The 11720-nt window shown below is 46.0% G+C and overlaps 1 protein-coding gene across 1 annotated transcript; it reads right to left on the reverse strand.

Moving 5' to 3' along the window:
* Positions 1-22: 22 nt before the first annotated feature.
* pcnx4 (pecanex 4) lies at positions 23-8278 on the reverse strand. Its single transcript, XM_029730081.1, has 11 exons — positions 8086-8278; positions 6645-7411; positions 6335-6514; positions 5617-6149; positions 5431-5531; positions 5164-5286; positions 4588-4948; positions 2785-2888; positions 1581-2689; positions 1252-1438; positions 23-1074 (listed from the first exon to the last, which is right to left on the reverse strand). The coding sequence occupies exons 2-11, from the start codon at positions 7340-7342 to the stop codon at positions 823-825; spliced, it is 3648 nt and encodes a 1215-aa protein (XP_029585941.1). The 5' UTR covers positions 7343-7411; positions 8086-8278; the 3' UTR covers positions 23-822.
* Positions 8279-11720: the final 3442 nt, after the last annotated feature.

Raw genomic sequence — 11720 nt, forward strand, 5'->3', positions numbered from 1 at the left:
CAGTAAACAACAGAGTATCAGGTTTCTTTGGGGGGAAAAAATGTATTTTATGTATGTACAATTACACACCATACACAATCACAGTATACGAAAACAGTATGTACAGGAGAACATGACAAATACAATTTTGTCTTCAACTGTAAACAAGTGAACTGTAAACAAAAGGATGGCATCAAAATTTACTAACCACATTACAAAGTCCAACCCAAGGCACATCCTCGAAAAAGCAAAATCGTTGTCCCTTTTTGCCTTTGGGAGCATAACATAGCAGAATTTGAGGGAAAACATTTGTAAGATAAGTTCATCATGTAATTGGGAGCACTGTGTTGGCGGTCTTCTGCGGAAGGTGGTTGTATCTGATCACTTTAAGTACGACGGATAAGTTGGATAAAAACATTTGCAACTAATGTTACAGTACAAAAAGAAAACACTTCATTGACAAGTGTTAACTCTTTGCTCCAGAGTATGTGAATGATAAACTATTCTGAACAAACGTATCCCTTGTAAATCTAGATTTTTCCCAGAACACTCACATTTCATTGTTTGAACTAGTACCACACATTTGGTAATTCATACAAGAAAAGTTACGTAAATATTTTGGACATAAGTATTGTGCTATCGCTCCTGCATGAATGAAACCATTTGTTTGGATCTGCCTTATAGGTGCCCTCCTAGGATACCCTAGTGAAATAGACGGGTTACACATACAGGCCACAACATTGGGCCTACCCAGTGATAAAGCTGGGCAAACTAGAGACAGGGTGTTTATAGGGGGCCAGCAGAGGAGTCTGAAGGTCCCAGGGAGAGGACAAGGTTTGGCTGTTAGAAGCAGGGGAGGTGCAGGGGGACAGAGGAGTAGATGGGGTACCCCAGAGGGGGGTCGGCTGCCTGGACAGTGAGGTTTCTCAGCATGATGGGGTGGGCCTGGATGCTGTAGCGCTCCTCGTCGTCGTTGGTGGCGTAGAGCAGCTCCCAGGACAGGTTAGCCCACTGGCCACGCACCCCCTCCCCGTTCAGATGGCCTACCTGAACCAGCTGCTCCTGCAGGGACAGAACCCGCCCTGTGTAAGTGCCCTGTGGAGAGAGGAGAAAAGCAGGTAGGGGTCACTTACTGTACTGACCACTTAATACTTGCTACCAACAAAGACCAAGTTTATGGCTAATCTAAAGAATAGGTGTTTGTTAGGTTACTATAGTGAGTTACTTAGTAACAAGAAAAACACTGAGGAGCAGTGTGGTCAGTAAGGTTACCATGGTGAGGTCATGGCCCAGTGAGAAAAGGAAAGGTTTCTCCTGTAGGACACTGTCCTGCCAGCCTTTCTCAGCCACCAGGCCAATGTACCAGTCCCTCTCATACTCCTCCAGGGTGCTGAACAGCTCATCAAGACTCTCCATGGGCCCCAGGCTCGCCTGATCAAACAGCAGCTTGAAACTGTACCTGAAAGCAAATAGATCAGGAGTTACAGGGACAAGCTTTGGATATAAACATTGAATATGTATATAACACATCCAGTATGAAAGTTTTAGATTCTCTAAGTTGAGTACAAACTACACCCATGTTTCACCCCTGCCCTCTTTACCTGAAAGCCTTAAGTGCAAGCTGGTAAAGTTCTTTGTTTTCAGAGAGCCACTTCAGCCCCTCTGTCCAAGGCACGTCCCCACTGTACACCCTGTACACATAGCTGGGGCTGGTGAAGGCAGACTCTGCCCCCAGGGAGATGAGGCATGACAGGGCCACCTGGGCATGGAGGTCCCTCAGCCCCCCATCCTCCTTCAGGGCTTTGGCCACATCCTCCGAAGCCTCGTCCTGAACGGCCAGCGCCAACCTTCCCAAAGTGAACCGAAACCACTCCTCAGGGAACAAAGGCCTGAGCTGCTGTAACCGGAATGGTAACAAGGGGGCTGTCCTCCACCCAAGGGGCAGGCTGAACAGCTCACGGTGGGGGCAACTGAAGTTTTCATGGGCCAAGGTGCCGGAGGACTTTGTGGGTGGGACTTCAGGGTTCCTGCCTTTGTCCACAGCTGGCAGACCCAGACCCAAACCCAGAGGCTGCAAGGGCTGAAGGGCCGAGAGGGCCATGTTCTCAAACAGACTGTCCATCTCCACAGAACCTGGCAGCGAGGGGCCTGTCTGGAGCACTGTGTGTCCCAGCTGGGCCTCCATACTCACCAACGCCACTGTCCGCCTGGCCGGCTGAGGCCCAAACAGGTCATCCTCATCTGACCAGTCACCAAAGGAGGTCAAACTGGAGCTGTCCCGTCTAAACTTGAGAGAGGAGATGTTGGACTCCACCATGATAGCCTCTGCAGGCTGGGTGACAGTCGATTGGCCAAGCTGGGAGGACTGGGACTTCCTGCCCCCGCCCCCTGTCCCCTCCTCAGTGCCCCAGGGGAATGCCTTTAGTCTCTGGACACAGTTCCTCAGCAGCAGCCACACCAGGGCCTTCAGGAAGTCATCCTGGAGCTTCCTCAGGTTGTCATGCGAGTCAATGATGCCCGAAAGCACATTGCGGGCATCGGAGTAGACGCGCACAGGCAGGGCAGCACATGGGGTGAGGGCGTTACCCCAGTGCAGGTTTATCCCCTGGTTGAGGCCAAGCCGCTCAGGGCGCTCAAAGGCCCCCTCAAACACCTCATCCACCCTCCGAGCCTCCACCGTGTGGCACGAGGTCTCCTGCAGCTCCAGACCCTGAAACAAAACAACCGTCAAATCTGTTGTCTACACTGCATGTTCACCCCAAATTAGTGATTCAAACAAATAACAACCATTTAAAGAACCACTACCTTGATGTTGACAGTACAGTAGCCATATCCTCTCTCTAAGATTATGATCCAAACCATACGGTCCTGGAAGCGACCCAGGAAGTGGGAGCCAGGAGTCAGAGCACCTTACAAGGGGAGGAAAGAAAACAAGCTTAGGCCTATCAGCTTCTTCATACACTTACCCCCAGCCAAGCTTTTTGACAAGGCTGACTCTATTCATAGCATATTCTCATCGCAGCCTTTGAGTGGTGTTAGATTTGGTCCCAGTCATCCCAGTGGTAATTTATTATTATAGGTCATGCAGTCAGAGATGATGTCCTCTGTGGTCTGGAGATGATAAAGCTTAGAGTCCATACATCATAGACATACAACACAGACGAGTGCCCCCTGGTCACACAGCCCTTTCATTTAGCATCAGTAGTGAGTCTCTTGGCTGACTCTGTGGATAACTTGGCTGCCAGATGAGCTGCAGGTTGATGCTTACCATTTCAGTTGTACAGGAAGGTCATGATACAGTTTAAGCTGCCTGACTGCACAGAGATCTAAATATTGAATTCCTTCTCTGCCCTGGACTTTCCACTAGTCTCTAAATATTCATTCTTCTTATGGGAGTAGACTTTGTATGAGGGGGCCTTTCATTTTTGGTTAACAGAGGGGAGAAAGGACAGATGGTTTTTGTGAAATGGTAGTGGCAGAGCGACGGTTGCTTTGTTTCAAGTTTGACTAGTGTTCTCATGGCTCAAGGATAATGTCATATCCCATAGCGACGTCTCGGAATAGTCAGACGCCGCCTCGTGATGGGAAGTGACACGCTGTGCGTTTTCCGCTCCCGCTCACTGATGCGCAGCCCCCAATGTCATAGAGGGGGCAAAGGAAAAAAGAGAAAACTACACTCCAAACCCTCCTTTTTTTACTGTGTGTATCAAGACCCAACAAGCGCTTAGCCTAAATTATATATCACAGCTCAGGCACCCCCAGCTAGCCAAGAAAACAATAAGATGGAGTGCTGACATCCCTGTAGCAGTTTGTCTGTTTTGAGTCGTCAACCCATAAATAATGAAGCTTGTACTTGCTTTTTTTCCCCGTGCCCCCCTTCCTGACAGAAAATGGAGCACTGAACAACATGTTTGAAGTGGCTCCAGTTAGGATAAGAGTATTACGAGGTTAACGGTGTGGAAACATTGATGTAATTAACACAGATCAGAGTGATTTTGTTCGGATCACTTCACGGGAAGCACAACTGGATCCTGCAAGCTTGCATTATTCCGGGCGGCTCTACTGAGTGACTCACAAAATTCCTCTTAATATGAAACCAGCTATTTCATCTGTATACAGCCCCTGCTCGGCTGATCTAAAAGATCAGTGTCACTGTGATTGAGCACTAACACCTTGAGAACATATGCTCAACACATAATGTATATCAATGAAATGATCTAGGCTACGTACTGTGAAATGTATACTATCAGTAACATGGAAAATAGTATACATTTCACAATAAACAGCCTAGATCATTTAATTGAGATACTGCATTAGGTTTTTTCAGTTTACTCTTATCCTATTGTTGGGAAAAGGATTTTCCAACCACTAGCAGTAAGAACAGAACACCAACATATGTCCATTTTTTTTCTTTTTTTGTACAACGGCATAGATTGAATCTTGTATAAGCTACATTATTTTCACACACACACAAAGCCATGTCTATAAATTATTAAACAGTTATATCAAAGCACTTTAACTGGACCAATGAATGGGAAAAACTTTCAAGAAGAAAAACAGACAGAGAGAAAGTAAGAGGGAGAAAACTAAAGAATGACACCCACTAACCAAGTGATCCCCTGGCAAAGGCGCTCCTCAGAGCACAGGCCAGGCTCCCACTCATCTGCTGGTAGTAGATGGAGTCTGGACAGGGGCAAGCGGTGCCCACGGGCCCAGGCCAACTGCGCTGAGGCCTGGGGAAGCCCACCAGAAAGATGGGCAGGGTGAAGAGGGGCAGCAAAGGAGCAGAGAGCATGGCTGACAGGACCACCACAGAGAGCAGCAGAGGACACAGGGAGGCGTTCAGGACCAGGAGGGTCCCGGCCGACTGGCGCCGCTGTTTCTTCTCTGTCCAGGAGGTCACCAGCACGGCCAGGGCAAACTTCAGCTTGGACAGGAACTGGAGCAGCCTATCACTCAGCAGGCCCACCTGGGTAGGGCAAAGAGGGACGTAAAGAGTGTGATTGAACCATGACTCAGTAGTACTGCTTTGATTTTGTTTTCAGTGGAGAAAAACATTCTGGGGAAAACAACAACAACTAGACAATGAATCGATGACTTAAGCATGACAATGTTTAACCTATGATCTTACTAAATGTCATGCCTAACTATCTCTATGCCAGAAGTCATGGAATGTGTTATTACTAGAAGGAGCTGGACCCCTGTGCCCAGGCTGTCCCACCCAGGCAGTCTGGTGTCCCCTGCAGCCAGCCGCACTGACACCACCACCACCATCTGGAGCAGGGCATCTTCAGAGCTCTGCCACACCTGCACAACACAGAGACCCACGACTCAATTATCATGACCTAAATCATATTAATAACATAGTAAATGGTCATGATGAGGTCACTGGAAAGCAAATATCTCATTGATAAACATGCTTAGGTTCTACATAAGAGAATCCATGTGTACCACTCTGAAGGCCCGGGTGAATCCCACGCTGAGAGAGGCTGTGTGGAGCTGCTGAACAGAGCCATCCAGAGCCAGGAAAGCAACCATTGCAAAGGGAGACACTGCAAAGTAAAACAAAGTAATAAGATGCATGTATAGTTTTACAGTAATGACACGGCAAGCTCTATATTAAAAATATGAGCTCACCCAGATTGAGCAGCACCCTCCTGATAGCCCCAGCCACGTGAAGACCCCTGCTCCGCTGCTTGAACACCCGGACATTGGCCATTCCTCTTGGGTAAAGGGGGTTGAGGAACACTCCTCCAAAAACATAGGCTCCCTGGATCTCTCGGAGAGCCCAGCAGACGATGAAAAGGGTGATGAGGAGGTAGCTGACAGCATCTTGAGAACCCCTGGCAAAGTTCTGGGAGGGACTGAGGAAGTGATGTAAGAGCCCTGCCTCAGTCATGGCTCCCAGCAGCAGCCCCAGGTAGAGCAGCAGCTCACTGCAGCCCAGCCGCCAGCCAAACCAGCTGGGAGGGGCAGGTGATGCCCCCCTACGCCATCCACTGTCACCACAGGCTCCCCTGGACCCTCCTCCACAATAAGTCCCAAACTGGCTGAGATCCAAACTAAGCAGAAACCCCATGGCCATCGAGAAGAGGACTACACCCAAGGTGGACGGGATGAAGAAGGTACAAACAGTAACACATACAGACATGGCGAACATCCCCAGCAATCTGTAGGAAGGACAGAGAGCACACAGAGAGTCAGAGAAGAGCTGCTCAAGCTCAACCATGCCAAGGAAACAGGCATATGGTAAAGATCTAAGTGAACCTAATCTGTGGCAAGTATAATCAGATGTAACTACATGTTGACAAAGTAAATGTTGACAAAAACAACTGATGTAGCAAGGAAAATATACCTAAGGTTACTGGACATGGGAGAGCCGCCCAAACCGAACACCAGAGCCTGTTCCATGCCCCAAAGGAGGAGGGCGTCCAGTGGTGACAACATACCCAGCGCCCACAGCAGAGGTAGGACCAGGAACACCACATGAAGCACCTGACTGGTTAGCTGGAGCTCTGGCACTGGACCTGTAAATCTGGACACCAGCATGGGAAAAAAACAAGAATCAAAGAGTCACAAAATGTCATGAATAATCTCCTCTGAAAATGTATCCATAAAAAGTTTCAGAACAGTCATTGAGGCCAATTTAGTTATTTCTATCTTACCGATCAGCTAGGTCCACAGCTATGAAAGTTAATATGTAGAGTGGTCGGGTGAGTGGGGTGATCTCATAGGTGTCCTGTGCCTGGAATGTGGCCGTCTCTGTGGCCGTGTTGACGATAAGGGAGTACTCCGCTGTACACAGAGTCACCCAGCTCAGGACAAATACCACCAAGGCTACACCCACACTGCCATAGAGTGCAGTCAACCTGCCCAGGAGCACATACCATGTCCCCAGGCCACAGAGGGCCCCTGCCAGCACGGTGTGAAGCACCACATTCAGCCCAAACCTCTTCCCCGGGGCGATGAACCTCACCGTCTCTGGGCCTACACAGTGGGTGAACTCCACCTCCTCCTCATCTGCCAGGATGTTGGGCACTCCCAGCCGCTCCACCATGCCATTCCTGCGGGCAGCGTATAGTGCCAGGGCCTGCACACCCACTGCTGCCCCAAGCATGAGCAGACCAGAGAGCATGGCAGCGTGGAGCTCCTCCAGCAGCTGCAGCTGGCACAGCAGTGTGCCAATGCCACCTAACAGCCATGGTGTCAAGAACAAGACCACCTGGTTGACATAGACATAAGGCGGGGCACAGTAGCCCAACTTGAAGCGCGGACCCCCCAGCACCGTCTGAGGGAAGCGCTTCCAGAAGAACTCCTGCTTGTATTCATTGAGCAGGGGCACATCTGGCCCCATCCTGACCATGCCCTAGGGGGGTGCAGGTCATCTCCCCGGAGCCGCAGTACACTTCCGTGTCATCCTATAGGACAAGATCTAAGAGGCAGCTTGAGTCATTTGTCTGCCATAAAATTAATGCTGCAGGAGATCAAATTTACTCAATACAAAGACAGCAGTTGAATAAACACCACCAGGTATATTACGAAAATATTGATAAACAATGTAGAATACCATGAAACACCTAATGTATTGTAAAAAAAAAACAACAACACAGAATTAAATGGAACAAACTCCCTCAACCTACCAAACATGGCTATGTATTGTTGTCAACAGGTTTGCTAGCTAAGTTTTCAACTGCTGACAAAGAGAGCTGGCTGCCTGGTTGTGTCATTAGTGGTGGCATATAGTGGTGACTAAGTTCGTAGTCAGGTCAATATTATTGCATAGCTACAGTAGATGTTGTATAAACGAAGTAACCTTGACTCAGAAATGTAAACAATGATGGCTAGCAACCTAGCAACGTTAGCGCAACAAGGTTACCAATAAAACATAATATAAGCTAGCTACATTCATATATGGGGTAGCTAACTAGCTACTTAGCGAATGTCAGACAAGGTTAGTGAATATTACTTGAAATACGCAATAACATTAACTAGCTACCGTTGTAGCAGGCGAATAACGCTAGATGTCCGGATTTAACTACCAATATTGCTAGCAAACTGCAGTGCCTATAGTAGCTAACGTTAGCTAGCTATGTTACTTAACGTTACCTATGAATTGAGAGAAGGGATATCCTTCGAATCAAACGGCTGTCTTATTCATCTTCAATAGTATGGCAATTTGTTAAGATACCAAAAAGATGGCTAAATGCGTCTTTCCCAGTGATAAGCAATGATAGTTAGCTAGCTAACAACAGTAGCTGGCTAACAAAGCTTAACCACAACAAGATGTGAGGGCGTGTGCTCCAACTAGGATAGGCGGGGTTTGCACTTTTCGACCAATTGGTGTACTGAGTGGGCGTAAAAAAAATCAGACAAACTCCACCTATCCATCCTCTCCACCCATTCATAGCCTACAGTCATTGCTCCCACCCCACTCGACAGCCACACACACCTATACCATGACGAAACTCAAACAACAACCCTAACATCTGGCTGCATCAATTATATAAGCAGTATTCTCTAGTGTCTAGACAACTGTTCAGCGCACAGGAGGTTGGTGACGCCTTAATTGGGGAGAACGGGCTCGTGGAAATGGCTGGAGTGGAATAGCATGGTATCAACTACATCAAACACATGGGTGTCTGATGCCATTCCATTCGCTCCCTTCCAGACATTATTATGAGCCGTCCCCCCAACAGCCTCCACTGGTTCAATGGTCTATTTGACAGAACAATATAAATGTTAGCTGCTTCCTGATCCAAGAATACATACACAGAATTATTCAGACATGGGATGAATAATAGGATGACATATAGCAGGGGTTATTCCTGATGTTTGCATTGAACTGCTCTTTTCCTATTTGCCTTCCCACCCAGAGAGCAAAATTGGTTGATAGACGTCTTTTCAACATCTTTTCATCATATTGTGCTCATAGGGTTATGGATAGGTATAGCTAAGTATTATGATGGGTGGTAATTGATAAGGGATTTCCATTCCCATTACTGTATACAAACAGGGACCGTAGTCAGTTCACTGGGGTCAAGATCAACTCATAGTTCAGAGTTGTTTGAGAGCCACCTCTGAGACGCAGGGATTTGGATTGTGATAAGGCCAAAAAGGATCAGGATGTTGGGAGTTGTAGACGTGTAAAAGGGGGTGATTCCATACAGTGTCAGTAAAGCACTACTCACAGCAGATTTTGTTGTTATTGCCCTCAACAATTATTTCAAAGAGATAATTTGGGGTTAAACAGGATGGAAATGGCTTCATCTCATGAAAATCTTCACTGATCAGCTGATGTTTAAAACAGTCATCAGTAAACAACAAGTCCTTTAGGTATAATGAGATGGTAGGTGTGGACCCCTTGGTTTTAGAGGCAAAATAGGACAAGACTATTACTATACAGTGCCAGTCAAAAGTTTGGACACACCTACTCATTCAAGGGTTTTTCTTTATTTGTACTATTTTATACATTGTAAAATAATAGTGAAGACATCAAAACTATGAAATAACACATGGAATCTTGTAGTAACCAAAAAAGTGTTAAACAAATCAAAATATATTTTAGATTTTAGATTCTTCAAAGTAGCCACCCTTTGCCTTGATGAAAACTTTGCACACTCTTGGCATTCTCTCAACCAGCTTCACCTGGAATGCTTTTCCAACAGTCTTGAAGGAGTTCCCACATATACTGAGCACAACCCAATCGAGATGGTTTGGGATGAGTTGGACCGCAGAGTGAAGGAAAAGCAGCCCAACTCATCCCAAACCATCTTAATTGGGTTGAGGTCGGTGATTGTGGAGGCCAGGTCATCTGATGCAGCACTCCATCACTCTCCTTCTTGGCAAAATAGCTCTTACACAGCCTGGAGGTGTGTTGGGTCATTGTCCTGTTGAAAAACAAATGATAGTGGGACTAAGTGCAAACCAGATGGGATGACGTATCGCTGCAGAAGGCTGTGGTAGCCATGCTGGTTAAGTGTGCCTTGAATTCTAAATAAATCACTGACAGTGTCACTAGCAAAGTACCCCCACACCATCACACCTCCTCCTCCATGCTTCACGGTGGAACCACACATGCGGAGATCATCCGTTCACCTACTCTGTGTCTCACAAAGACACTGCGGTTGGAACCAAAAATCTAAAATTTGGACTCATCAGACCAAATGACAGAATTCCACTGGTCTAATGTCCATTGCTCGTTTCTTGGCACAAGCAAGTCTCTTGTTCTTATTGGTGTGCTTTAGTAGTGGTTTCTTTGCAGAAATTTAACCATGAAGGCCTGATTCATGCAGTCTCCTCTGAACAGTTGATGTTGAGATGTGTCTGTTACTTGAACTCTTTGAAACATGTATTTGGGCTGCAATTTCTGAGTCTGGTAACTCTAATGAACTTATCCTCTGCAGCAGAGAGAACTCTTGGTCTTCCTTTCCTGTGGCAGTCCTCATGAGACCCAGTTTCATCATATCGCTTGATGGTTTTTGCGTCTGCACTTGAAGAAACGTTCAAAGTTCTTGAAATTTTCGGATTGACTGGCCTTCATGTCTTAAAGTAATGATGGACTGTCGTTTCTCTTTGCTTATTTTAGCTGTTCTTGCCATAATATGGACTTGGTCTTTTACCAAATAGGGCTATCGTCTGAATAGCAACCCTACGTTGTCACAGCGCAACTGATTGGCTCAAAAGCATTAAGAAGGAAAGAAATTCCACAAATGAACTTTAAAGAAGGCACACCTGTTAATTGAAATGCATACGAGGGGACTACGTCATGAAGCTGGTTGAGAGATTGCCAAGAATGTGCAAAGCTGTCATCAAGGGAAAGGGTGGCTACTTTGAAGAATCTCAAATATAAAATATATTTTGATTTGTTCACCCCTTTTTTGTTTACTACATGATTCCATATGTGTTATTTCATAGTTTTGATGTCTTCACTATTATTCTACAATGTAGAAAATAGTAGAAATAAAGAAAAACCCTTGAATGAGTAGGTGTGTCCAAACATTTGACTGGTACTGTATGTAAGAGTCAAATAAATAGCACAGATATTGTTGTCCAGGCAAAGTCAAAAACAAAGGGTTTACTACCTCAGAATGTTATCCCTCAGGAACAATGAAAAGCACATCCATCGCTGTAATTAGAATGACATCAAATACATGGCTTCAGTCTTTGCTTCTTATCCCAAGTATTTTTTTTTTACCTTGGCACTTGCCAGTGTCTTTAATTCCTAGAGTTTATGCGCTCACCGCAGAAGACTCAAAGGATTACTAATATTAATATTACGTTTTAACCCCTTGTTATCATCGTTTAATACAAAAGAGCAAATCCTCAGCTCCTTTTGTTATTTTAGTATAATGAAAGTGATTGCGGTTTATAGCTTGTCTGGCCCCTCCAGATGTTATTTTTTCTGTCAGGGGAAGAGAGGAAGGAGGCCAAACAGGAGGATCATGGGGAGTAATCAAGATAAAAAAAATATATAATATATAAACACAAAGAAAGATCATCTGGAGCAAAGGAGATTACAATTGTTGTCGGCTAAGACAGAGGATGGGGTTGAACAGGAGGTTATGCTCTTCTGTCATCTTGAAAAAAAGCAATCTATGCACCATGTAATACACAAATGGAAAAACCCCTCAGCAGTCACAACAACCTATATTACACCCTGTAGTCCTGCCACAGTGAAACTCAAATATAACCCTCGTCCCCGTTTTATCTTTACATACAGTACCTTCATAAAGTATTCATAC

This window comes from Salmo trutta, chromosome 33 (assembly GCF_901001165.1).
Source record: "Salmo trutta chromosome 33, fSalTru1.1, whole genome shotgun sequence".
Taxonomy (NCBI): Eukaryota; Metazoa; Chordata; class Actinopteri; order Salmoniformes; family Salmonidae; genus Salmo; species Salmo trutta.

Excerpts from the sequence above, each read along its gene's own strand:
- pcnx4 (XM_029730081.1), bottom strand. The coding sequence starts at position 7,342 with ATGGTCAGGATGGGGCCAGATGTGCCCCTGCTCAATGAATACAAGCAG. Across the intron at positions 5,532-5,616 it reads GAGGGTGCTGCTCAATCTGG|TGTCTCCCTTTGCAATGGTT; the intron begins GTGAGCTCATAT and ends TTTACTTTGCAG. Across the intron at positions 5,287-5,430 it reads TCACCCGGGCCTTCAGAGTG|GTGTGGCAGAGCTCTGAAGA; the intron begins GTACACATGGAT and ends TGTGTTGTGCAG.